This window comes from Platalea leucorodia (genome assembly GCF_965183815.1).
Source record: "Platalea leucorodia genome assembly, chromosome: 7".
NCBI classification, from domain to species: domain Eukaryota; kingdom Metazoa; phylum Chordata; class Aves; order Pelecaniformes; family Threskiornithidae; genus Platalea; species Platalea leucorodia.
In genome coordinates this window covers 73,516,226-73,541,905 of record NC_138829.1, presented here as the reverse complement: position 1 = coordinate 73,541,905, position 25,680 = coordinate 73,516,226, and the positions used below count along the sequence as shown (strand labels likewise).

Genomic DNA, 25,680 nt, shown 5'->3' with positions numbered 1-25,680 from the left:
GGGGGCCCTTCAGCCCCCCAGCGTCGCCGGCGGCCTTTTGGCAAGGCATCGCCCCGGCGGGGCTGGAAAGGGTTACCTGTTCTCCTGCGCTACCCACAGAAGACAAAAATAGCGGGGATCGTTATTAATAGTGATCTTCGTTACCCGGGCTGGAACATCTCCCTTTGTAGCAGTTTCTGGCGATACCAAGGGTCTAATTAGCATTTCTTTTATTTCCCTGTTTTATTCCATTTATTAGCTAATAGCTTAAGTAACGTCTTCATCGGGCTCGCTTTGTGTGGGGGTCCGTCCCTTCTTTAAACAAACTTCGGGTTTTAACTGAAATCGGCAGCCATCGCAGTTATGCACCAATTTTTAGCGGCTTTTTATTTTGGTGTTCCAAAGAGCCGCTGGCCGCGGCGCCTTGCCCTGGGGGCCACCGCGCGCCCTCCGAGCCGGCTGTCCCAGCCCGTCGGGATATTTTATTTTGCATCGTCTCCGGCCCGGCTGCGCCCCGGTTTGCTCCCCAGGCTGAGGGCTCTGGGTGCCCTTGGGCGGCTGCTTTGGGGGCCGCCGCGCCCACCCCCCCGGGGCTCCCGCTGCCCCCGACCGCACCCCCATTTCCCAGCCCCTCGCCCTCCCCCACCGCCCCCTTCTTTACGCCCCTTTGCTGCAAAAGGGCCCCTCCGCGCCGGCGGGGGGTCGCTGGGGTTTGGCCCTCGCGGCGGCCCCTGGCCTCCGTCCCCGCGGTTCCCCACCGCGCCGGCGCTCGGGTTTTACCCTTGCCGTTGCCGCAGCCCGTTCCTCTCATGATTTACCTATTGCGACAGCGAAAGGCTCCTCCGGCTCCTGGGCCCAGCCCAAGCCCCCCCGCGCTTTTCCCGGCCTCCCGGGGCACTCGCGGCTTTTCGGACTTTGCTTTTTGCAAAGTCCCGCTTCTCCAGCGCTTTTCCCCAAAGCCGTAACGGCGAGAGTTCAGCCCTGGCAGGACAACCCCGTCCCACGGCTCGGCCCCGCCGCGGCGGGGAGCTTCCCTCCTCCTCCTGCCCCCTCCGAATACTTTATTTTTGGGTGGGGGGGTGATTTTTCTTCTGTCTTGGCTCAGCTGAAGGCGTTGCTGCGTTTGGCTCCATTCCTGGACAGCGAAGCCTGCAGAGAGCCAGGATGCAGCGAGGGCTCCCAGTCGCCGTCTGGTCCTTCAGCGGACGATGCCTTAAAATGGTCTTTTTGCAGACTGGGGGGGGTCCCGGAGCTCCCCCTCCCCAGATTTTTGGTAGATACATAAAGGTCTCGCCAGCACGTCACGCTCGAAATAGGGCCCTGGCAATCTGGGACCCTCCCGGTGCCGCGCCTCTTTGCAAAATGCAAAACCCTGGAAGCAAAATGTAAAATCCCAAGTGCAAAAATGCCAAATGCCAAACGCCAAATGCGACATCCCAAACGCCAAACGCCAAGAAGTCCCCCAGGTGCAACACCCCGCTGCAAAATGCCCGGCGCAACGCTCCAAACGCCAAATGCAAAACCCGAAGTGCAACACCCTGATGCAAAGTGCCGGCTGCAGCACCCCGAAGGCGACATCCCAAACGCAAATTCGGACGCGCAGGGTGCTGGACCCGGCCTCGCAGCCCCCTGCCCCGCCGGGGCTGCCTCCCCGAGCCGCGGCACCGAACCGGGCGCCGGCGGGGTGACCGCAGTCCCCTGGGAGGCAGCGCCCTGCGGCGAGGGACGGGGTTATCTCAGGGGCTGACGCTTTGACACTTGGGTGAGAGCGCGGTAAAACCCCCCAGGAAGGCGGCAGATGGAGGGCGGAGGGGAGCTGTGAAATTTCCCACGGGGCTCCCCCAGCCTCCAGCCTCTGCGTCCCATCAAGGAGGAGGGCGGAGGAGGAGGAGGAAGGGGAGGTAACCGGTGGCATTCCTTGGGCAGGGCTCAGAGGGCTGGAGGAGCTCGGTGAGCCCGGGATGAGCTGAGCTGAGCTGAGCCCAGCGGCCGGCGGCATGGAGGAGGCGACGGACGCCTACGCCTACGGGGACAACGAGACGGAGTGCGAGTACGCCGAGTGGGGCCCCTCGCTGGCCCTGCTGCCCACCATCTACCTGCTGGTCTTCCTGCTGGGCACGGCGGGCAACGGGCTGGTCCTCTGGACCATCTTCAAGGGTGGCCGGGAGCGCCGGCGTTCGGCAGACACCTTCATCGCCAACCTGGCCGTCGCCGACCTCACCTTTGTGGCCACCCTGCCGCTGTGGGCTGCTTACACCTGGCTGGGCTACCACTGGCCCTTCGGCACGGCTGCCTGCAAAGTCAGCAGCTACCTGGTCTTCGTCAACATGTACGCCAGCGTCTTCTGCCTGACGGGGCTCAGCTTCGACCGCTACCTGGCCATCGTCCGGCCCCTGGCCACTGCCAAGCTGCGCTCGCGGGTCAGCGGGCTGGTGGCCACGGTGGCCCTGTGGGTGCTGGCAGCTCTGCTAGCCCTGCCAGCCCTGGTGCTGCGGCGGGCGGCCGCCCTTGGGGGGGACACCAAGATCACCTGCTACATGGACTACGGGGGCCTGGCCGCCCCGGGGACGGAGGGCGCCTGGGAGGTGGGGCTGGGGCTCTCCTCCACCGCCCTGGGCTTTGTGGCCCCCTTCGCCGTCATGCTGACCTGCTACTTCTTCATCGCCCGCACCGTGGCCAGCCACTTTCGCCGGGAGCGGGCTGAGGGGCCCCGCAAGCGCAAGCGCCTCCTCACCATCATCACGGTGCTGGTGGCCGCCTTCGGGGGCTGCTGGCTGCCCTTCCACCTGGTCAAGACCCTCTATGTCCTGATGGACCTGGAGGTGCTGCCGTGGTCCTGCAGCCTCCACGCCTTCCTCAACAACCTCCACCCTTACTGCACCGGCATCGCCTACGTCAACAGCTGCCTCAACCCCTTCCTCTACGCCTTCTTCGACCCCCGCTTCCGCCATGCCTGCGCCACCCTCCTCTGCTGCCGGACCCCCGGCCCCGGGACCGAGCGCTCCGCCAGCTACTCCTCGGGGCACAGCCACCCCGCCGGCGGCAAGGGGGGGCCGGTCCCGGGGGGCAAGCTGGACCCCGCCACCCAGGAGACGCTCTTCCGTGCCTAACCCCCCATCCTCCCCCGGCGCCCCCCGAGCTGGTCTCCTTGGGGGGACCCCACCGCCTCCCCCTCGCCCCAGAGCCTGGCTTGCTTTGGGGACCCCCCCGCTGGAAAGCCCTGCTCGTGGGAAGGGGAAACTGAGGCAGGGGCTGGGCAGGCCCTGGGAGGAGCCCCTGGGGGGCTCGGGCAGGGGCGGCTGCCCCGGCACCCACAGGGCTTTGGATTTTGTGACAAATAAATGAATTTTGGTTAAAAAAGGAGCAGGGTGTGCGCAGTTCCCTCTGGCGGGATGGGGAGGGAGTGGGGCTGGGGGGATGCGGCGTGGGGCGGCACGGAGGGGAGGGGGGTGCTATGGCTGGGCTGTGGGCTGTGCGTGAGCGGGGGGTGTTGCACCTCTGTGTGTGTGTGTGTGCACTACGGGGTGTCCCTGCACCCCAGGGCCGCCTGCGTCCCCTCCTGGGCACCCCCAGACCCCCACGGCCCCTGGTGGGCTCACGCAAACCCTCCCTGGTCTTTTCCCCAGCTCATACTTTGGGAAATGCGAAAATTCCCATCCCAACGCATCTGAGCATCGCAGCGTGCCGGGATGTGGATGTTTTAACACCAAAAAAAGCCTCCCCCCCCAAAGTGCCCTGCTGTGGGGTGGGCACCCACCTACCCCAGCCCCCCGCCCTGGCAGCTCTGATTGCATCAGGCAGCTGCCCTGTCCCACCAAATCCCATTTTCGGGCTTTTCTCCTCCTTATCTGAGGCCCGACCAAGCCCTGGGTGACCCACCCCTGCGGTGTGAAAATGGGCTGCTGATGCTGTTAAATCCCCAAACCCGAGGGCCGGGGACAAGGGGCCGTTTGGGTTAGGACGGGGGGTTTTTGGGTGCCGGGCAGGACATCGGCCCACACTAACCCGAGATTTTGATGAGCCACCAAATGGCTCCTCTCCCATTTCCCTCCCCGGCTCCCGCCACTTCCTGAGGCTTCGCTCTAAATAAATCTTCCCCCTATTTGTTATTTACATCCTTCATTTACTCATGATGAACTATCCTGTCTCCTCAGCCTTTGTTCCCGCTTGGAAAGGATGCGGGATCATTACTGGGTTCCTTGGGAAGCTTCCCGTCGGGGGGGCTGTGTTAACCTTCCCGCCGCCTCATTTTGGGAGGCAGCCCAGCCGGAGTCATCCCTCCTCGGGGACGCTCCTTTGTCTTAACGAAGCAAATGGAGGGGTGGCCGGTGGGGGCTGCGCGTTGGATAAACCGCCCGGCGCAGAGGGCTGGAGCCCGGGGGGGCTGGGGAGTTTGGGGGGTTCCCCACGGTTCTGGTCCGGCCTGAGAGCTGGGGGCTCGGGGGGAAATGCTGCATCTGGGGCTGCAGCCCGAAGGGAAATTTGGGGAAGGAACGTGTTTATATTCAAGGTGCCTTTCAGGCTCGCTTGTCCTGGAGAGATCCCCTTGATACCGCTCATCTGTCTGTGCATCCATCAATCCATCTGTCCATCCGCCCATCCATCCCTCTGTCCCTCTGTCTCTCCCTCCCTCCCTCTCTCCCTCCCTTTCTCTGTCCCTCCATCCCACCGTCCTCCCTTCCCTCCCTCCCTCTATCCATCCATCCACCCACCCACCCACCCACCCATCCATCCTTCCAGCCCTTCATCTCTCTACCCCTCCCTCCATCCCTCCATCCCTTCATCCCTCCCTCCCTTCATCCCTTCATCCCGTATCCCCCCGTCCCTCCGCCAACCCCAGGTGACCCAGCACTAAAGGGGGGGACGGGGCCCTGTTTTTCGGCGGGGAGCTGGTGAGGGCGGTTTCCTCCCCAGCGCGGAGGCCGGGCGCGGAAATGGCTGCAGGGCGCCCTGCCAGCGGAGACCGGAGCCGCTGACTTTCTATCTGCCTCTTGGAGATTTCCCTTTCCCTTCCAGGAGGGAAATGTTTAGCTGAGGAGTCTCTGGGGGGAAATGCAGGGACACTTCAGAAAAAGCCCAAGGCTGGAGCCGGGGGGGAAGGGGCCGCGGGGGCCCGGACCACCCGTCGGAAGGAGATAAGGAAGGTGTTGCCTTCCTGCGGCAGCACGGCGGGGGAAAGATGAGGAGGGAAGATAGAGGAGGGACACGGGACAGGGGGATGGGGAGCAGGACCCTGCCGAAACTGGGAGCATCCTTGGAAAACCCTGGGAAGGCTGGGGAGCTGGGGGTGTGCTCCCCCGGGGTGAATTTGGGGACCCTCAATCCCAAAAAAGCGATGCTTTGGCTTGCTGCAGCCCGCTGCGGGGTCAAGCTCAGGGGGTCTGCGGGGCACGGCCAGATGTCCCCAAATCATGAGCCACAGGGATGTGGCACTGGGAAAAAAAGGAGCTTATTTCACACAGGAGCCTTTGGTTGCAGCTGAAAGTGTGCGTGGGCTCGGCTGGGGAGACACGGAGCGATGGATGGCCCAGCACGGCCAGCGGGGATGGGAACGGGACGGGGACGGGGACAGGAGCCGGCCCCCCGCGCCCCGGGGAGCCTCCTAGCTGCTTTCCCAGGCCGCCAAACGGCCAAGCAGGAGGTTCGGCCCCCTGCGTCCTGCCGGGGTGCTGAAATAATTCGGCGTTGTGCTAAGCCAGGCGATGTCCCCGGGTGTCCCCTTTGAAGTGACCTCCTTGTTTACAGCCGGCCTGGGCTGCCTTCACACGTCCCACCCCAAAGCAAACGGAGCGGGGACCCCGCCGCCCCGCGCCGTGGCGGGGAGGGGGCCCAGCTCCGGTTCGTGCCGAACGAAGTCCACGAAATCGATGAAAACATGGATTTGCCGAAGCCGCGCTTCTCGCCGCTCCGAGGGGCTTTCGACGGAGCTTGCGGCTCAGAAATAGCCGAGAAAACACCTATGGGGCGCGAGCTGTCGGCTTTCGGAGCAGGCGATGGAGGGGGGTCCTTTCGGGCGGTCCCCTGCCCCAGTGCGTCCCTGTAACGCCGGGCCCCTGGGTGACCCACCCGAAATCTGGCCCCCGACACCCCTTGGGGGCCGAGTCTCCCTGTGTTAGGGGAAGAAAAAGCTTCGGGTGGCTGCGGCAAGCGCTGGGGGCTTTGGGGAGGCAGAGCTGAGGCTATAAATAATGAGGGGGAGTTAAAAGGGAGAAAACTGGGTGAAATGGAGGGAGAGAGTTTGGGGTTTTTTTTCTCTCCCGTGGTTCCAGAGGTCAAGCGTTTTCGGCCGGCCGAGGGGCGAGGGCCTGGGAGGAGCTGCGGCGTGGGACCCCCGAGGGCCCGGCTGCCCCGCGCCCCCGCGTGAGCCTCCAGCCTGGGGAGACGGACGGACGGACGGAGGTGTTGGGAGGGATGGGAAGATGAGTGCATGTGTAGAGGGATGGCGGGATATCTGGAAGGATGGACAGACAGATGGAAGACTGGAGGGATGGGTGGGAGGGAGGGGTGGATGGGTGGAAGGACATAACGGACAGATGGACATTTGGAGGGACGGGTGGGCGGACATCGGGACAGCGGGGTGACGTGTGCGGCGGGCCGGCTGGCTGCCGTGGTACGGGAGGACACGCCGGGGAGCGCCGGGGGGTGCAGGGGGTGCACCGGGCACCCCGCAGCCGACGCGGTGGGGGCTGCAGCACCCGGCGAGGACGGCGCTGAGCAGGCTCCCCGCGGCCGGCGTGGGCAACGGGGGCTGCCGCCGTCCGGCAGCTGCCCCCCGCCCGCTCCCCCGGGCCACCCGCGCCCGGCCGGACACGGCACAGCTGCTGCCCGACCTCTCGGCTCCGGCCAGGCGGAATAGCCCCCGCGTCCCCCCGTCCGCACGGCCCTGGGGCGGGAGGGGGGTCCCGGGGCGCGCGGTGACACGGAGGTGACCCGGCTGCCGGCAGCTGGGCCCCGCCGGGGCCAGGAGATGCTGCCGGAGGAATAACAGGAAGCGTTGGGAGGGAAAAACACGGCTGATGCCTTCTGCAGGTTGTGGGCCACCGCCTGCCCCGGCCCCGTGGCCCCGCGCACGCGTGGCCCTGCCGCACACGCGTGGCCCCGCTGCACACGCGTGTCCCCGGCCCCGAGCCGGGCTGCGCTGATGCTCTTTATTGTTGAGGTTCAGCTCTGAAAAAGTGCTCGCTGTTTTACAAAAGTCCGCGTTTATAAAATGTGCTCCGTACAAAGACCGGGGAGGGGGGGTCGGCTTTGCCCCCTTCCCCTTCCCCACCCACCCCCACTGGGTGTCGTGCGGAGGGGGGAAAGGGGAAGGAGGGAAGAGAAGAGAAGAGAAGAGAAGAGAAGAGAAGAGAAGAGAAGAGAAGAGAAGAGAAGAGAAGAGAAGAGAAGAGAAGAGAAGAGAAGAGAGAAAAGAAAAGAAAAGAAAAGAAAAGAAAAGAAAAGAAAAGAAAAGAAAAGAAAAGAAAAGAAAAGAAAAGAAAAGAAAAGAAAAGGAAAAAGAAAAGAAAAGAAAAGAAAAGAAAAGAAAAGAAAAGGAAAAGAAAAGAAAAGAAAAGAAAAGAAAAGAAAAGAAAAGAAAAGAAAAAGAAAAGAAAAGAAAAGAGAAAAGAAAAGAGAAAAAACAGTCAATAAAAGGAAAGGAAAGGAAAGGAAAGGAAAGGAAAGGAAAGGAAAGGAAAGGAAAGGAAAGGAAAGGAAAGGAAAGGAAAGGAAAGGAAAGGAAAGGAAAGGAAAGGAAAGGAAAGGAAAGGAAAGGAAAGGAAAGGAAAGGAAAGGGATAAAGAGGTAGAGAAACAATAAAATAAAAAGAGAAAAAGAAAAAGAAAAAGGAAAAGGAAAAGAAAAAAGAAAAAGAAAAAAAGAAGAAGAAAAAGAAAAAGGAAAAGAAAAAGGAAAAAGGAAAAAGAAGATGAGGGCGAGGGCGAGGGAAGGAGAAGCCAGGAGGAGGGCAGGGCGGCTGCCTCCACGCCCGGGTGCTCCCCAGCTGGCCGCAGGACACGGGTGGCCGTGCCGCGGGGCCACCCATCGCGGGGCCTGGCACCCCAGGGCCCGGCACTGGCGCCTGCCGGGCAGACGCTGGCGGAGTCCGGCACCCCAAGGCGGGGCCCTGCCCTCCCCGCAGCGGGCCAGAGCGAAGCGCGAGGGCCAGGCTGGTTTTGCTTCGGAAAGAGAGAAAATGGGTCTGGCTGGAGAGCGGGGCGCTGGGGAGGGGTGGTCGCTCGTCCGACGCTGTCCCCCCGGAACGAGGCCAGGAGCTGCCGGCGGAGGGACGCGTCTTGTCCTCGGTGTCCAGAGGGTGTTGGGGGGATGTCTCAGACTTACCAAAAAGAAAAAAAAAAAAGAAAATAAAGAAAAAAGAGCCCAAGGGCCCCTTCCCAGGATGCAGCGCTGGGGGCTGCTGCCCTCCTGTGGGCACGGGGCTCGGGGGGTGCAGCCACCATGGGGTGGCTTCGGTGCAGCCTCGCCGTGGGTGCAGCCTCGCCGTGGGTGCAAGCTCCCCGTGAGCACAAGCTCCCCATGGATGCAAAACTTGCCACGGGTGCAATCTTGCTGTGGGTCCCACCTCACCGTGGGTCCCACCTCACCGTGGGTGCAGCCCTGCCTCACCGCCGCTCAGGGTGGCCCGCCGCAGGACTCCCGCCTCCCCCTGCCTTGGCACAGGACCTGGCGAGGGGCCCAGGAGCCTGAGCAAGGCCACGTCCCCACGGGGTCCCACCACCGGCACCCCCGGCACAGCACCGGGGGCGACGCTGACTTGTGCACCCAGCCTCCTGCCTCCACGCTGCTACCAGGGGTCCCAGCCCTGGGAAGCGCTCGGCGGTGGGGGTGGCATCGCCGAGTCAGCACATTGCCTCATTTTTTCCCTGTTTTCTCTTTTTTTTTTTTGGTTGGTTTGGTTTTAAGCTGCACCCACATCTACACTCTACCTCCACACAGGGGGGACGCGGTGAAAAAATAAAGCAACTCACGGGCAGACCCTTCTTGGGAGGTGCCGAGCCCCCCTCAGCCCCGCTCCTGTGCCCAACGCGCGCTGGCCGCAGGACCAGCCACGAAGATGGTGTAAAACACAAACACGGGGACGGTGGCCGCCCCGGCCGGACAGAGGGGTTGTTGCCTTTCTTTTTTTTTTTTTTCTTTTTTTTTCTTTTTTTTTGGCGTTCCTTTCGCCTCCCAACCTTCCCACACTGGCAAGCAGGGACGAGGCGATGGGGTCCCCCAGCCACTCGCTGATGCTCAGTGCCCGGTTTGGCCCCAAACCTGTGCGAGACTTTGGAAGAGAAAGGCAAGGGCCAAAACGTGGCTGGGGAAGCCGTCCCCGGGAGGTGCTCGCAGCTTGGCCTGCCGCCAGGCACGACAGCCCCGGTGCTGTCCCGGCACGGCCCGGTGTCACCGGCAAGGCGCAGGCATCCCCCAGGTCCCTCCCACGGGAGCGGTGGTGCCGAGCTGGGTGCAGGCACCAGGTCCTGGGCTTGGCCCCCCCCACTTTTCAGGGAGGCTGGAGAGCGTGGGCAGGATTCGAGGGGGCTCCACCGGTGCTGCTTTTGGGCTGAAAGTGGGGATTTCCTTGGGTTTCCCCCAGGGCGGGCAGCTGGCATCCCCCGAGGCACACGCCTGCCGCTGTCGGGGGTCTCTCTCTCCCGAGCGGGGGGGTTGCTCCAAGGGACCCCCAAGGGACCCCCGTGCCGCTGCCTCCACCAGCCCTGGGTAGTGGGAATGGGGGGGGGGGGTGTCCAAGCTCAAGGTGGTGGCAGGGTGCAATCCTGGAGGGTGCCCGCTGGGGCGAAAACTCCCCGTTTTGGGGCAAAAGGAAGAGGCTCCGTCCCCCGGTCTCCCCCGCCACAGCTGGGCTGCCGTCTCGTGGGCCACCCTGGCACGGGGGGCGGCGGGAGGGGGACGAGGACAAGGCACAGTCAGGCGTCCCCGCCGGGATGGCCGTGCCGGGGGGACGCCAGCGATGGCGGCGGGTACCTAAACGTCCTCGTCCTCGCTGGCCTTGCTCCAGCGGTGGCAGCAGTTGGCGGTGATGCCCAGCAGGAAGTTGGTGGCCACCGAGGCGATGGAGACGACAAAGCCGACGAAGGCGATGAAGAGATAGTCGTCCAGCGTCAGGGTGAGGTGGCAAGCCTGGAAGCTCTCCTCCGTCAGGGAGAGCAGGGGGGCTCCCGCCACCTCGGGGGGGGCCCGGCACTCGGCCAGCTGCGAATCTGACGGGGGAGCGGCGTCAGGGCCGGCGGCCGGGCCCCCGCAGCGCGGGGGATTTCGGGGGTTTCGGGGGACAGGCGGCACCTACCCGACGCGCAGCGCTGGATGCGTCCCCCGCAGCCACTTGAGGAAGGGCTCCATGGCGCAGCCGCACACCCAGGGGTTGCCCCCCCAGGCGGAGGCCCACCAGCCCCGGCAGCCCCTCCAGGGGATCCAGCTCCCGCAGCTGGGCCAGGCCCCGAAAGGCCTGGGGGTGCACCCGCCGCAGCCCGGGGTTGTGGCTGAGGTCGAGGCGCAGCAGCCCGCTGGCCTCCAGGAACATGTCGGCCGCCACCAGGCTGAAGTTGTTGTAGCTGAGGTCGAGGTGGGCCAGGCGGCGAGCCCCCAGGAAGAGCCCGGCCGGCAGGGCCGCCAGCGAGTTGTTGCGCAGGTCGAGGGCCCGCAGCTGGCCGTAGCAGGCCAGGTAGCCCGGCGGGATGCTGGCGATGCGGTTGTGGGCCAGGCTGAGGTTGCCGGTGTCCAGCGGCAGCTCGGGGGGCACCGAGAAGAGCCGCTGCCCGCTGCAGTCCACTGCCTGCCCGCGGCACGTGCACAGCACCGGGCAGCCCGCCCCGGCACCCCGCCGCTATACACGCCGCCGCCGCCGCTGCCGCCACCAGCCAGGGGCCCAGCAGCATGGCGGGGCGGCGGCGAACCCCCACCCGGCGGGCGCCGGCGGGGAGGCCCGGACCCTCACGGGGCGGCGGGGGCCATCCTGCCGGGGGGAAAGGGCCACCCGCCCGCTCACGCCGAGGGCTGCTGGCAGCGGCGTTCAGGAGCAGGGCTGGGCTCTGAGCTAGCAAAGCGATGCTCCGGGCATCCCGGCGGCATTCGGGGGGCACGCTAAATCCCCCCCCGGGGGCACGGTGGGCTGCGAGCCCCGGGGCACCGGTGGGGCCGGCGTCGGGCCGTTTTTGTCTGCCTGCGAGGAAGAGGGGCAGGAGAAAGCCGTGCTAGCCACACGCCCTGCTGGGGGGGCCGCGGCTCGTGCAGCCTGGGGAGGCAGCGTGGGGCACCTGCACCCTCCCCGTACCCCCCACACCAGGGCCACCCCACTCCTCCAAGCTCCCTCCCGGGGATTTTGGCCAAAAAAAGAGCCCCCCACCCTGCTGACCTTGGTCAGCTCATCCTGGCCGCGATGGGCAGAGCCGAGGGGCGCCCGCTCCCCAGCCCCCCTGCCAGAACCCCGCCGCCACCGGCTCAGCCCGGTGCCGGGGACGCCCTCCCCGCCCGGCCTCCGCAGGGGTAACCCCCTCCCCAGCACCCACCCAGGGTCCCCCCCGGCACGGCATCCCCCGCGCTGGCGGCCCCGCCGCCTGGCCTGCTCTTGCCCCCCACCGCCTGGCCATCTTTGCTCCTTCCTCCCTTGCCCGTGCCCTCCCCGGCTCCATCCCCTCCCCGCCACCCCATCTTACCCAGGGGGGACACGACACACCGCCGCCCCAGCCGCCCCCCTTCCCCACAGGCCCCCAACCCCTCCGGCGGTGCCGGGGGTCCCCTGGGGTACTCACGCCAGCCAGGGGATGCGCGGGGGCTCGGCTCCCCACGGCCGCCGCGCCTGGGCGGTGAGGCGGGGGTCCCCGGGCGGCCGCCCTCGCCCCGGAGGCCGCCAAGTTGGGAGAGCGGCTCCCGCAGCCGCGGCCAAGGCTGCTGCCGAGCCTGGCAATGGGAGCAGGTCTTTCCCCACCTCCTTCCTCCCCTCCTCCTCCTCGTCCTCCCTTGTCTCTCTCTTTCTCTGTCTCTTTTTTTTTTTTCTCTTTTTTTTCCTTGAGGGCCAGATACTGACGTTTCGGTGTCTCTTAGCAACTGCCTCCACATCTCTGAGCAACAGGAGAGCGGGATGCGGAGCCGCCGGAGCGATGGAGCGATGGAGACGGCGGAGGGTAGAAATGCCCCCGCCCTGGGGACTCCCTGGCCGGAGGGGACCCGCACCCAAATGGCCGAGGCGTCCGGGCGGGATGGAGCGGGCAAGGGGTGGCATCCTGCCCCCCGCCACGGGCTTGGCTGGTCCCCAGCCCTCCCCGCACCCCCCGGCCCCGGGAAGCATCCCCCGTGGGATGGGGTGAATCAGGGTTTCCCGGACTCTGAAAACAGAAACAAATTACGTATCGGCAGAGGGGAAAAATAAGGCAGCCCGGATCAAACCTGGAGCGAAATTACCCGGCTGTTTTCTCCCCAGCGCACCCAGGCCGCAGGGATCTGCTGGCCCCGGGGGTGCAGCCGTGGTGGCTGCCTTCCCCTTTCCATTTGAAAGCCTACTTAACCCGGCGCACAAACCCCCTCCAGCCTGCTGTAAGCTGAAATGTGGTTTTTTTCTTTTTCCCTGCTCGCAGACCTGCCCTGCTCGCAGACCTGGAAAATGCCTCAGGTTGACACTGATTGTTTTGCTCTGTGCGAGCTGAAAAATTCTGTTTTCCTTCTCCTTTTGGATGGGGAGGGGCGAAGCGGGTTTTAGCAAGCTGCCCTCCTCCCCGCAGCCGGCTTTTTACCATGAAAACAGCCCTTTCAGATCACAAGGGTGCCCATGTTTTGCTCTGGAAACGGTGCAACACCACGGCTATGGAATTTTTGGAAAGGAGGCACTTTGAAAACACAGCCTGCCCACATTTGGGGTGAGGGGATTTCCTTGTTTTAATTTTCTCCTGCTGCTTTCATGGAGTTGCTCCTTTTCCCAGCTGAAACCGCCGGCCCGATCCCGGTATTTCAGCAGCATCGCTGGGGGCTGTTTGCTCCCCACGTCCCGCGGGACGGCTCCTCCTCGCCGCAGCGGCTTGCAGCCAGACGGCGCGCGGCCGCCTCTCCCCATGGTGGGTATTAATTGGCGCTGCTCGTAGCCCGGGCTCCCAGCAGGCTTCAAGGGAAACTCCAGGAGCCGAATACACCCAGACATCCCAGGAGCCAGCTGCAGCTCAGCAGACACATAATTAGAGATAAGACCCAAGCCTGGCTGCAGATCTCTTCCCAGCATCTATTAGCGCCGAGTTTTTTCCACCCCCCCAGCATTTCAGGCTACGTCGGCAGCAAATAAACTAGCAAATTACCCCGACTGGGGCTTGTTCGCAATGGCCCTTGGGGCCACGCGGCACAGCAGAGCTTGGCTCGTGGCCCCCTCGCCAAACCCCCTGTGGGCACAGCCACGGGGACACGGCCGCGGCAGCGTCCCTGAAGGAGCGGCCCCCCGCTCTCCCGGAGCCGGGGTTAGGATGCTCCCCTTTGGGGTGGGCAGGAGCCCGGGCTGCTCTCCACCAGCCCGCCCACGGAGCCTCCTGTGAGAGCCCAGCCCCGTCGAAACAGCATTTCTGGGACAAAAACACAGGCAGGAGAGCGCTGGCTTTTCGGATGGTTGCTCCAAGCTTGCTTCCAGCCCCCTTTTCAATTTTTCTTCCCCCTCCCCTTTTTGGGGAGGCGTTGGCGGCAAGGCAGCCCCCTCTCCCGCCGCCGGCTCTCCGAGGCTCGGCCCCACGTGCCTGCAGCCGCCAGCCGGGCTCACCCCGGTCCCCAGGAGCCTGGGATGGCTCCAAGGAGCCTGGCTTGATAAGTCTGCCTCATAGTCAGGGCTCTATCTCTTTCAGGGCAGGCAGCATCTGATAGCCCCCTTTGTTTAATCTGTACGCATTTGAGCTTTGGAGAGGAGGAGGAAAGGAGAGGAATGGTTGCACCTCTTTAGACGGGTGGTCAAAGCTGTCAGTCACAAACAGGAGCTCCCCCGGCCTCCTCGGCACATCGGCAGGCAGCACAGCTCTCGGTTTGCAGCCTGAAACGGCGGCAGGACACGTGGCCCATGTTCCCCACAGCATCCTCCCGGCCCCCGGCACGGGCTCTCGCAGCCCCCGGCCAGGCGGATCGGCTGCGGTGACAGCGACGGCTGGGGCAGTGCCTCCGGCGCCTCAAAAAAAAAAAAGGTTTACTGTATCTGCCAGCACCTGGGCATGAAACGGGGCTGCGGGTGATGCCGGTGGCCATACGTCTTCCCATGCTGGGGAGCAATGGGGAGAGCCGGAGGAGGAGGGCTTGGGCGCATCGCACGTCCTCTCCTGGCCCCTGTTGCCAAGCGCGCCTACGGGTTTCACCAGCCTCCGGCTTTTGCCGGAGGACCGAGGTTGGCTGGGGGTGCGGCAGAGGGCTGGGGTTGCAGCAAGGGGTGAAGCGGTTTCGTTTCAGGCTGCCGGAGGGGCCCCATCTCCGCACCGGTGCGAGCGGCACCCGCCAAACCACAGCCCTGAGTGGGGCAGGAAGTTCACAGGAAGGGCAGCCGGTGAGCGGCACGGGCCGCGGCTGCGCCGAGCAGCCGGTGGGGCACCGTGTGGCCCCGTGTCCTGCGTCGGGCACTGCCACCGGCCCAGGGCTGGAGCCAAAGTCCCTCGCAGGCGCTGCTGGCCAGACCGCAAAGCAGGGCAAGCACCCGTCCGCCCCGCAAAACCTCACTGCAGCCACAATGCGTCCAGCTTCCGCACCACCGATATTTAAGCAATAAAATCAGTGTTGAAGGGGACTGGCTTTCAGTTTCCCCAGCATCACTCTCAATACATTTGACCAGTCCTTAACTTTTAGAAAAAAAAATGCTCCACAACCACTAATGAGTTTGCACTAATTTAACGCATCCTGACCGTCATTGCTGTAAGATGACTAAAACCTAGGGAAATGGTAGCGCGCTGGGGTCCCGGCAGCGATAGGGCGTCCTTTGACTTCTGTTTGTGCCTTTCTCCATCCAAGACACATTCTTCCTCTGGCTGACACTCTCTGTAATTACGAGCTGGTGGCAGAAATCCCAAACCCGAAGCAGCTTTTGGAGTCGAGTGTGTGGCACCCATGCCAAGGTGGGGTGTTACAGCTTCGAAATGCTTTGCAATCGGCTGAGCGGGTTTTGCTCTGGTGGGATTTGTCTTCGCGCTGCACGGGACACGGCTGCAGTAAGGGTGGCTGGAGCTTTCCCTCTGGGACGTTTCGGTTTTTCTCTGCAAACACTATTAACATCAGCGCCGTTGCATAGGCAGGGGCTGTAGGTGGGGCAGCACCTGCTCTTGGTTTCTTTTCACACCCCACACATTGTTATCTATCTCCTGCAAAGTTGCTTCAGAGGCATTTTTGGAGTTTCAGTCTTAGAAACAGTTGGGTTTTTTTTTGCTTCACATCTGCGTACTCCTGCCTGTGCCTCGCTTGGGGCTGCAGAAGCGTTTCCTGGGGGGGGCTCGGCCGCCGTGCCCCCCTGCAGTGCTGGACGCGTTTGCCGGAGAGGCTTTTGCGCTCTGACCCGCCGGCTGGGACCCTGCAAACACGCCGTGTGCTGCAAAGCCGCTCACGGCTGTTTGCTTACGGCTCGTTTTCATTGCCAGGAGCGTGCAAATGGCTGGGGGGGATCGCAGCCCAGCTTCAGCCTGAATTTCACCCACAGGGCTGCTCCTCAGCCTGCCCCTTCCCCTGCCAGCAGCTCTGGCGGATCCATTACCCATACAGCAGCTGGAGTTTTTGAAGCTTTTTGCTTGACCAAAACGCCCGTGATGTGTCCCATTCCCACTGCAGGACCCTGCTGCCTGTTTAAGCCCCCAGGGGAGACCTGAGCCACCTCCACCATCTGGTAAAGCCAGTGATGGGCCAGCAGACCAGACCCTTCCCTGGAGGTGGGACGCCAGAACTGATGTTTGGCTCTGTGGCAGGATGAATTTCAGGGAGAAGTGGCAAAAGCCACCACCTACCCTCCACCTGGCCCAGCCTCGGCTGTTCTGGCTCCCCGGCGTGTCCCAGGCTGAGCAGGACTTGCTGAGCCGCTGTGGCCGGGCACCGAGGTCTCCATGCCTTCAGCACAACCCTCCACTGCAGCATGAGAAGGAAGGAGCCGGTGCTAAGAAGAAAAGAGAAGAAAAGGGGAGAATAAATGAGGTGCAGAAAGGACGTGAAGTGTGAGAACCTTGACCCGAGAGGGAAGGAAACAGCAAAAAGTTTTGAAAGCGAAAGCCTGCCCATACGGGAAATCGGAGCGCTCGTGCAGCCCACCGGCTCGGTTTTGCCGGTATGATGAAAGTCTCCGGCTGTCCCTGCCAACCTGTCTGGCTCGGTGGCACTGCACGGCGGGTCCCACGCAGGCTGAAGCAGCCTTGCTGAGGAGCAGGGCCAGCTGCCTAGCTGTGACCCTGGTGGGACGCTGGTTTTTCTGGTGGGGACGTGGATGTCCTCGTGGGCATACGGCTCTCCTGGTGAGGACACTGATCTCCTGGTAAGGACGCTGCTCTCCTGGTGGGGATATAGCTCTGTTGGTGAGGATGATACTCTCCTGGTGAGGACGTTGCTCTCCTGGTAGGTCTGCTGCTCTCCTGGTGGGGGATATGGCTCTCCTGGTGGGGACACGGCTCTCCTGGTGGGGTATGGCTGTCACGGTGGGATACAGCTCTCCTGGTGGGGACATAGCTCTCCCAGTAGGGACACTGGTCACGTGGTGGGACATGGTTCTAGTGAGGCTTTGGTGACAAGCCCCTGGACCGCTGCCCCACTGCTCCTTGTGCTGGAGGGGATGGTTTGGGCTGGGGGAGCAGGCAGGGGGACAGCAGGTAGGACCATGGTGCCTGGTCGGGGGCAGGCAGCCCCGCAGCCCTGGCCCCTGGGGAGCGGAGCAGGGAGGATGAGGCTGGGGGCAGCGGGGGGCACAGCTCCCGTGGGGCAGAGGCAGCACGAGCAGGATGGGGCCGGGCTGCGGGGCCGGGGAGGCTCCTTGCAGGGCGGTTCCCCCAAACCTCGTCCCTCCACCGCAGGCACGGGGCTGTGCGTTAGCCGGGTGTCAGGGCTCTCCCCATGGGGCTGTGCAGCAGCAGGGACCGCGCCCCGAGCAAAGGCAGCCCCCATGGCACCGCTGGGGACCTGCTGCGCTACGCCCTGGAAAACCTCACCGAGGAGGATTTTAATACATTTCGGGATGTGCTGGCGTACGGAGACCTGCCGGGCATGACCTCCATTCCCTGGGAGCAGCTGAAGGATGCTAACTGGATGGAAACGAAGAACCTCATGCTTACTCACTGTCGCAGCGGAGAGGCTGCCCTGGATATGGCGATAGCCATCTTTGAGCGCATCCAGCTCCGCAATGCCGCCGCCCAGCTCCAGGAAAAAAGAGAGAAAGGTGGGAAGGCTGAGTGGCTCCCTGGCGAGTGCAGCATCCCGCGGGGTCCCAGGCACCGTCTCGTGGGTGTTGTGTCTGCAAGAGCCTGTGCTTGGGGCCAGGAGGATGCTACAGAAAGGGCAGTGAGTTGGGGGTCCCCATGGCAGGGTGAGGGCGGGTCCTCAAGGGAAGAGGAGATGGAAGAGGATTTGGGGGTGTCGGGGCTCAGTGATGCTGCCCACTAACACCCCTTTCTCTTCCAGCCCTGGGGCCCGCTCCTCTGACGGCTTCATCGTCACCATGTAGTTGCCAGTGGGGAGAAATGCAAGGCACTCGCCCCATGGTCCACAGATGCATGAGGTGCCTTCCCACCTTTCCAAATTACCAGAGGAATTACAAAAAAGCCATACGCCAGGCGTACAGCCGCATAAAGGACCAAAACGCCCGGGTGGGTGAAGGCGTGAGCCTGAATGCCAGGTACTCAAGGCTGGTGATTGTCAACAAGCACCTCGATGAAGAGCAACGGGAGCACGAGATTGTGGCCATGGGAAGGAGACATGCGGAGATCATGAAGGAGCAAGCTGGCTCCTCCATCGCTGTTGGCGATCTCTTCAAGCCCGGCCCCGATGGCTGGATCCCCAAGGTGGTCGTGCTCCTGGGAGCTGCGGGCGTGGGCAAGACTATGACAGCTAGGAAGATCATGCTGGACTGGGCGTCCAACAAGATGTTTGCGGAGTTTGACTACGTCTTCTACATCCACTGCCGGGAGGGCAACCTCCTCACCAGAGAGGCCAGCATGGCCAACCTCATCAGCCAGTGCTGTCCCAGAAAGCCTCTGCCACTTGCCGAGGTGCTGGAGCAGCCGGAGAGGCTCCTCTTTGTGATCGACGGCTTTGACGAGCTCCGCTTTTCCTTCGACCTGCCCCCATCCAAGCTGTGCTCCCACCCCTGGGAGAAGAGGACGGTGGAAATCATACTGAGCAGCCTCTTCCGCAAGAAGCTCCTGCCCGAGAGCTCCCTGCTCATCACCACGAGGCCGGCTGCCCTGCAGAAACTGGGCAAGTGCCTGGATTGCGAGCGCTATGCCGAAATCCTGGGGTTTTCGGAGGCGGAGAGGAAGGAGTATTTCCAGAGGTTTTTTGAAAGCAAGGAGCAGGCGGCTGTTGCTTTCCAGTTCGTCAGAGGGAACGAGACGCTCTTCACCATGTGCCTGGTGCCCATCGTGTGCTGGATCGTCTGCACTGTCTTGAAGCAGCAGCTCAGCCGCACCGGGGGTCTCACCCAAAGCCCGAAGACGACGACGGGGATCTACATCCTCTACCTTTCTGCCCTGCTCCGGTCGCTGAGAGGCTCGGTGAAGCACGGCATGCCCGGGCTGCTCAGGAGGCTGTGCTGCCTGGCGGCCGACGGCATCTGGAAGCAGAAGGTCCTCTTTGAGGAGAAGGAGGTGCAGGGGTATGCGCTGGACGAGCGAGAAGCCCTCCCGCTCCTCCTGAATGAGCACCTCTTCCAGAAGGACATCTCCTGCGTCAGCACCTACAGCTTCATCCACCTCAGCTTCCAGGAGTTTTTTGCGGCGCTCTTCTACCTGCTGGACGATGAAGAGGAGGCGGAGGACTGCCCCGCCGGTCCCACCAGGGATGTGAAGGAGCTGCTGGCGAGCTACGGCAACTCCAGGAACTACTTCATGCTAACTGTGCGGTTCCTCTTCGGGCTCTTAAACGAGGAACGCAGGAGGGAGCTGGAGGAGGAGATGGGGTGTAAAATCGCACCCAGGGTTACGCAGGAATTACTGGCGTGGCTTCAAAACAGCCAGGAAACACCCCTAGCTCTTCTGATGGAGGAGACGACGGTGATTCGGGAGCTGGAGGTCTGCCACTGTCTGTACGAGCTCCAGGACGAGCGTTTTGTAGCGACCGCCTTGGATCCTTTCACGGGGGTGTACCTCCGAGGGCTCAACCTTAACCGCTTCGATCAAATGGTCCTTTCCCTCAGCATAAGAAACTTCCCCAAGCTGGAGTCGCTGGAGCTGGGGCACTGCTCCTTTCTGTGGGACGACTCCGAGGACTGCACCGGCCTGCAGCCACCCAAGCAGGAGTATCGGTGCGTAAGGTCCCGAGCCGCAAAGCGGTGAATCCCTGAGAGCCCAAAGAGCTGAGATGGCCCCTCAGAGGAGCCTGCGGCACGGCTGGTCCTCCCGCCGCACCGGGCACATCGGCAAGGGGGTACAGGTGTGACCTAGGGACACAGCCAGCGGCCATGGAGCAAGATTGGAATGGGGACAGAAATAGGAATAGATTAGGAATAGACTAGACTAGAAAGGAACAGAGCAGGAATAGAATAGGATAGGAACAGGGATAGGGATAGGAGTGGGAATAGGATAGGAACAGACTAGGAGCAGGAATCAGGAACAGGATGCATCTCTTCTTTGTTTTCAGAGAAAAACAGCAAGAGGAGGGGAAGCAGTCACCCATTCACCTGCTTTGTCAAGCCTTGGAAAAATCAGGCTGTAAATTAAAGACGTTAAGGTACATCACTCTTCTCTGCCAGGTGAAACGGGAAAATAAGCAGACGCCAGCCAGCCTGGCCGGGTCTCCTCGCTGCACGGGGAGGATGGCCACGTGCCACCACGGCTTGCTGCATGGCGGGACGTGCTGTTCTCCTGCTCCCCGGAGGCTGTCCGTGAAGACCAGCCCGGTTTGCGGACACCATCAGCGGTGGCTACTGCAGCGAGGGGCCGGCCGGTGCGTCCACACGGCAGGGCGGCTGTGCCGAGCCCGCGGCTCCTCTCTCTCTCGCAGGTTTGACCAGTGTCAGCTCACAGGCGCCTGCTGCAGGGCTCTGGCCTCCGTTCTCAGCACAAACCCCACCCTGACGGAGCTGGACCTGGCTGGGAACGAAGACCTGAGGGATGGCGGCGTGAAGCTGCTCTGCGAGGGGCTGAGACGCGGCGGCTGCCAGCTGCAGACGCTGCGGTAAGGGACGGCACCAGCGCCGGGAGGCTGCCGGGCCGCTTGTCTCTTCTCCTTGCGAGCCTGGAAGAGGGCGGAACAAAGAAAAAGGGATGAGAAAGGCCCATTTACTGATGCTGCCATTGCTGAAGATGGCTTGAGGCATCGCAGACCTACTTGTTGCAGGGGCCTGACCCTTATTATTACCTTTTCCATCAATATAATTTAGTTCCACGTTTTTAAATGAATGAGCCTCTGCTAGCACACTGTAGGAAAGTAAGAGAGAGAACTCATTTTCAGTGCCTGGGCCAGATGGAGAAGTTAGAGGGGGGGGTCTGTGCTACTGTCCCCGCTGTTTGCTTGTCTGTGGGTGTCTGTGCACCCCAGGCACCTTTTCCCCGGGCTCCTGCCCTGCAGCTGCGGGTGTTTTCGGGTCCCCGTGTGCCTGGGTAGGGTCGGGGCTGGCCACACACCATACAGAAACACATAATTGAAGACAGGGATTCACCCCACGGACCATTTCTGGGAGGGGATGAACCGTCCCTTAGTGGTGTCTGCATTTCCCCTCCATTTATTTTTTGGGTGTTTCCATTTTCCCCTGGTATAGATTCAGCCTGGACAACAAGATTTGAAAGAGGGAATGTCTCTGAAACTTCAAAAGTGAGGCAGATTAGTCTCACCCATGCAAGCAATATCAATTATTTGCCCCCAGACCTTTACTCCCTGGTTGAGCAGAGGCTTTCTGGTCGCCTTACCTCTCCATCCCCACGCTCTGGCACAGCGGGACTGCTGCTGATCCTGCCTCACGGCTGCGCTTTGGCATTTTGTCCCTTAGAGTTTGCACATTTGGGTTGTGTTTTGCACTCTGGAGCACATTCAGGCTGCTTTCAGCATCACTGTGCCTGGGGATGCTGGACAAGGAAACTCAGCAGCAAACAGCAGCTGCAGGCACGCCAGCTCTGGGAGAGGGGGGATTGGGCAGTGAGATGGCCCCCTCTCTTTTGCAGCACCGTGTCCCCAGAGCCGCTGCAGGAGCCGCCTCTGTGCCCGGGCTCAGGCAGGGGACACTGGCCAGGTCTCCTCCAGCCTGGGGCGATGGAAGAGAGGGGCACAGCACCGGTGGGCAGGCACCTTCACTGCCGTCTCTCCCGCAGGTTGGGCTGCTGCAACCTGACGGCCGCTGGCTGCAGGGACCTGGCCGCCGTGCTGGGCACCATACCCAGCCTGGTGCAGCTGGACCTGAGCGACAATCCCCTGGAGGACGGCGGCGTGCAGGAGCTGTGCGGGGCGCTCGCGGGACCCGGCTGCAGCGTGCAAAAGCTCTGGTACGGGGCGTCGGGCTGGGGGGGTCCCGCTCTGCGGCTGCTCCCAGCAGATGCTTTTGGGGTGTGAGGGAGGGCAGCGGCGGCCGTGCGGCTGGGTGGGCTGCTGTGCCACGCTGCTCCGCCTGCGCTGCGCTAATTAAACAGTCTGACCACATCCTCGGGCTCAAAAAGCAGCGGGTGATTTTCGGAGAGAAGCAGCTGGCAGGGGGTTGAGCCCGGCTTAGCCACGGCACTGTTCCCCGCGCAGGCTGTGGCGGTGCCGCCTGACGGAGGCGAGCTGCGGGGCTCTCGCCGCGGTGCTCCCCGCCAGCCCCAGCCTGACGGAGCTGCACGTGGAGGACAACGAGCTGGGGGACGGCGGCGTGCGGCGGCTGTGCGAGGGCCTGCGGGATCCTGCCTGCCGGCTGCAGACGCTGAGGTGAGGGGCTCCGGGGGGCGTCGCTGGGTGGGCACCGACAGCCTCTGCAAGCGGGATGTCTGCGAGTCCAAACCAGAAAGCAATGACTGTCGGAGGACGTAACGCGCTCGTGGGCTACGCAGCACCATGCTGGCTGCCCTCCTAAGACCCGCAGGACAAAGGTGACATGCCATCTTTCACTGGGGCCACCACCACTGTGACAGCTCAGGTTTTCCCATCTGCTTTTAAACTTGAGCTTTTTACCCACTTTTCCTCCAGAGCTACAAGCGAGCCCTCTCCCCAGCCATCCTAGGAGCACAGGGAGCGGAAAGCCAGGCAGGAGAACAGGCTGCAGAGAGGCTGCGCAGCAAGAGTGGCAAAACTGGAGCCTGGCATTTCCCAGGGCTCGGGCAACACCTCCCCGCCTGCACAGAGCCCCTTGGAAAAGGGACTGGGCTGGGCTGGCGGAAGCCCCGAAGGCAGGGTAGCCAACGGGGTGGCGAGCAGCACCTTTGCTTTGAACGGTGTTCGAGGAGGGAGGTGGCGATGCAGCCCCTCAGCCTGGCGGTGGTTTTAAGCTCCTGAGCTGCAGTAGCGATGCTGGGGCAAGGGGAGGGGGCTGCAGTGCCCCTGGGTGGGAGACGGGCCTCTGCTGGGGCAGGCGGCAGCTTCTAGGTCCTGAATGACCCGAGAAACCCCTCGCCGCTAGCCCGTGCCTTCAGGGGGCTGTGGGTGCTGCCCACACCTCTAACTACAGGAGTCCAAGGGGAAAAAGCTACAAGATTTGGGAGGAAGCACAAAAGCGAGGTACCGTGGGAGCAGGGACGGTTTCTCTCTATTGAGATGCTCTCCTCCGGGTCGGCCCTGGCGCAGAGGTGCGGTCAGCGCGGAGGGGGGCCGCGGGCAGCGTCCCCGCGGATCGGCGGGCAGCCGGGCTGACGGAGCGGCCGTGACGATGCCCCTCTGCCCCGCGCAGGCTGTGGCAGTGCCGCCTGACGGAGGCGAGCTGCGGGGCTCTCGCCGCGGTGCTCCCCGCCAGCCCCAGCCTGACGGAGCTGCACGTGGGGGACAACGAGCTGGGGGACGGCGGCGTGCGGCGGCTGTGCGAGGGCCTGCGGGATCCTGCCTGCCGGCTGCAGACGCTGAGGTGAGGGGCTCCGGGGCTGGGAGGGTGCTCTGCAGGGACCATCTGCCGCTCACCTGCGCTCCCCCGTGAGTCTCCTTAGGGCACCATCCTTCTCCAGGGCAGTTTGGACATCTTCGGGTGGGTGCTAGCAGCTTAAAAATATAAAATTATTTATTAGCTAGATGAGAATATTTATTATCACCCAGATGAGATGACTGGGATTTAAAGCTCTCCCAGGCGAAGCAGCAGTACGCTCACTGCCCAGCTGCAGTTATTCCACCCACCAGCACCTTTCGGGTGCACGTATACAGGCGTTTGCTCCTTAAAGAGCACCCCAATCGTACTTTGTCATTGTGAGAAGTAATCGGGGGTACCCCAGTCAAGAGGGAGCCCAGCCCTGCCCGTGCCCATCTGAAGGGATGCTCCCCATCCTGGGGAGATCATATCCAGCCTCAGAGACCTCACAAGAAGCCTGGAGCAAGGCTTTGGAGCAAGTTCCCCCTGGAAGCCATTCCCAGGCATCCGGAGCGCCTGGGGTGGGTGGGCAGGCAGCACGGGCAAGGTTTCTGCCTGCGAAGGACTGTGCATGAAATGTCCAAGCGTCTCCTTTCTCCAACCACCTCCCCGGCAGCCTGCGGCAGAGCCAACTCACCGGCGCCTGCTGCGAGGACCTCTGCACCGTGCTCAGCACCAGCCAGACCTTGGAGCATCTGGACCTGAGCGACAACGACCTGGGAGACGGCGGCATGCGGCTGCTGTGCGAGGCGCTGGGGCGTCCCGCCTGCCTCTTGCGGAGGCTGTGGTAAGGGACTTGCAGCTCCTCTGGCCACGGGGCTGCTCCCCACGGATACTGGGCCAGGCCAAGCGTGACGTGAGCCGCCCCGCGCTGCGGCTCCCAGCCTGCCCGGCGAGGTGGGCGAGTGTTTTCGGTGGAGCTACGGCTGCTCCAGGCGCCCGGGCATGGCGGGGTGCCGGGCGGCTCGAGCCGGAGAGCGCCGCACTGGCAGCCGGCACTGGCGCTGCCTCCTGCCAGCTAGCAGGCAGCTGCCCTCCCAGCTGCTCGCTGCTGGAATGAGCGTGATGAGACCCACCGCCTTCCCAAAGCGGTGGGAAATGTCTCGGGACACGCGGCGACGGCACAAAGCTGGGTGGGGGGTGTTTCATCAGCCCCAAAGCAGGCAGCAGAGGTGGCTGCTCCACGCGACGGCACCCTTCTCGCCCCGAGGCTGGCGCTGCCGATGCCAGCCCCTTGCCCGGCATGGCGGGCAGAGGCAAGGCAGGCACTGCCTTGACCCAGCGATGGAGCCCCGCTCCGGCTGCCCGGGCAGGGCCCTGCCGGGGGCCCAGCGCCGTGGCGGGGCTGTGGCTGCCTGCCGGCTCCATGGGCCAGCCCCAGCTGCTCTCCCCTACGCTCTCCGCTTGCTGAAGCGGAAAAAGCTGGCTAGGGCAGGGGCCGGACGGCACCAGAAAAAACCCACGCTGACTGCTTTTTGTCCTTTTTTTTTTTTTTTTGATTGTGCAATGTCATGGCCAACAGTCAATAGCTTGGGTGGATTTAACCTCTTTCCTTCTCCTCTCCAAAGGCTGAAGGCATCTGGATTAAACAAAGAGACATTACAGAAGCTAGCTGCTCTCAAAGAAGTAAAACCCAACCTGAATATAGGATACATTTGACAAGCAGGACTTACTTCAGCGGGGGGCTCCGGCCCGGCGGCTCACTGGCGGAGCCTGCCCGATGCCCGAACCGGGGCTGCGTGGGGGACCGGACCTCCCGGTCCCTTCGCAGCCTGGCAGGGCCCCGCCACCTTCACATCCTCCAAAATCCTTCACCGCTTCACAAAGCTTCGCAGCTTTTGTTCATTACCTGTCCCGGACCGGCAACGAAACCGCAGCTGCAGTCAGGGCAGCAGGGGCCCCGGGAGCTTTCTGCTTATCTCTGGAACATCGCGCCTGCAGTTTGACAGGCGTTGCTTGCACCAGCGCGGGACTGAAAGAAAACCTGTTCGCCCCAAAGCGCGGCGCTGACTGACGGCCTCCATTCCCTCCTGCCAGCAAGCCTGGGTCCTCCTGCAGCCAGGCACCTCCGGCCAGCTCCGGCCGAGAGGCTGACCTCCAGCTCCCATCCTCTGCCAGGGCCCCGAAATCCTGGCCTCCTTGGCGCTGTCTAACGAGGTAATTTGAGGATTACCGTGAGGGACAGAAGCCAGCTGGCAGGGAACAGCCGGAGCCTGTGCTCAGGGGAACCCGAGAACACCAGCGCAGCCTGGAGTAGCCCAAGAGAGCCTGGGGAAACGGGCACCATCCAGCATCCCAGACATCTGCAGAGACTAAGAAAGCTCAGAGGTGCCACAGCCACCCTGAAAGCACCTGAGAAAGCCACTAGCGAGAGAGGTCAAGAGTCCAAGAAAGCTCAAAGAAACTGGGGGCAAAAACCTCCAGGGAGGTCCTAAGAGAGCTGAAGTGATGCTAAGAGAGCCCCCGAGAGACCAGGAAAGCCCAGGTGGATCCAAGAGAGCCCCAGAGAGCTGAGCCAAGGGAGCCCAGGGCACCTGGGAAAGTGCGGAGGAACCCAGGAG

The 25,680-nt window shown here is 63.0% G+C and overlaps 3 protein-coding genes across 3 annotated transcripts; 2 read left to right on the top strand and 1 right to left on the bottom strand.

Annotated features, from left to right (window-relative positions):
* The first annotated feature begins 1,924 nt into the window (after positions 1–1,924).
* APLNR (apelin receptor) lies at positions 1,925–3,339 on the top strand. Its single transcript, XM_082318184.1, has one exon. The coding sequence runs from the start codon at positions 1,977–1,979 to the stop codon at positions 3,087–3,089; it is 1,113 nt and encodes a 370-aa protein (XP_082174310.1). The 5' UTR covers positions 1,925–1,976; the 3' UTR covers positions 3,090–3,339.
* A 6,609-nt stretch (positions 3,340–9,948) lies between these two features.
* Positions 9,949–10,865, bottom strand: LRRC55 (leucine rich repeat containing 55; the record flags this gene model as incomplete). Its single annotated transcript, XM_082318193.1, is given in 5 exon segments — positions 9,949–10,184; positions 10,271–10,295; positions 10,297–10,353; positions 10,355–10,801; positions 10,803–10,865. Coding segments are annotated over 5 exon segments (822 nt in total). The 5' UTR covers positions 10,860–10,865.
* A 5,624-nt stretch (positions 10,866–16,489) lies between these two features.
* Positions 16,490–24,872, top strand: NLRP6 (NLR family pyrin domain containing 6). Its single transcript, XM_082318171.1, has 10 exons — positions 16,490–16,512; positions 16,965–17,326; positions 17,569–19,408; positions 19,744–19,833; positions 20,107–20,280; positions 21,411–21,581; positions 21,829–21,999; positions 22,955–23,125; positions 23,736–23,906; positions 24,688–24,872. The coding sequence occupies exons 2-10, from the start codon at positions 17,005–17,007 to the stop codon at positions 24,776–24,778; spliced, it is 3,201 nt and encodes a 1,066-aa protein (XP_082174297.1). The 5' UTR covers positions 16,490–16,512; positions 16,965–17,004; the 3' UTR covers positions 24,779–24,872.
* The last annotated feature ends 808 nt before the right edge of the window (positions 24,873–25,680 follow it).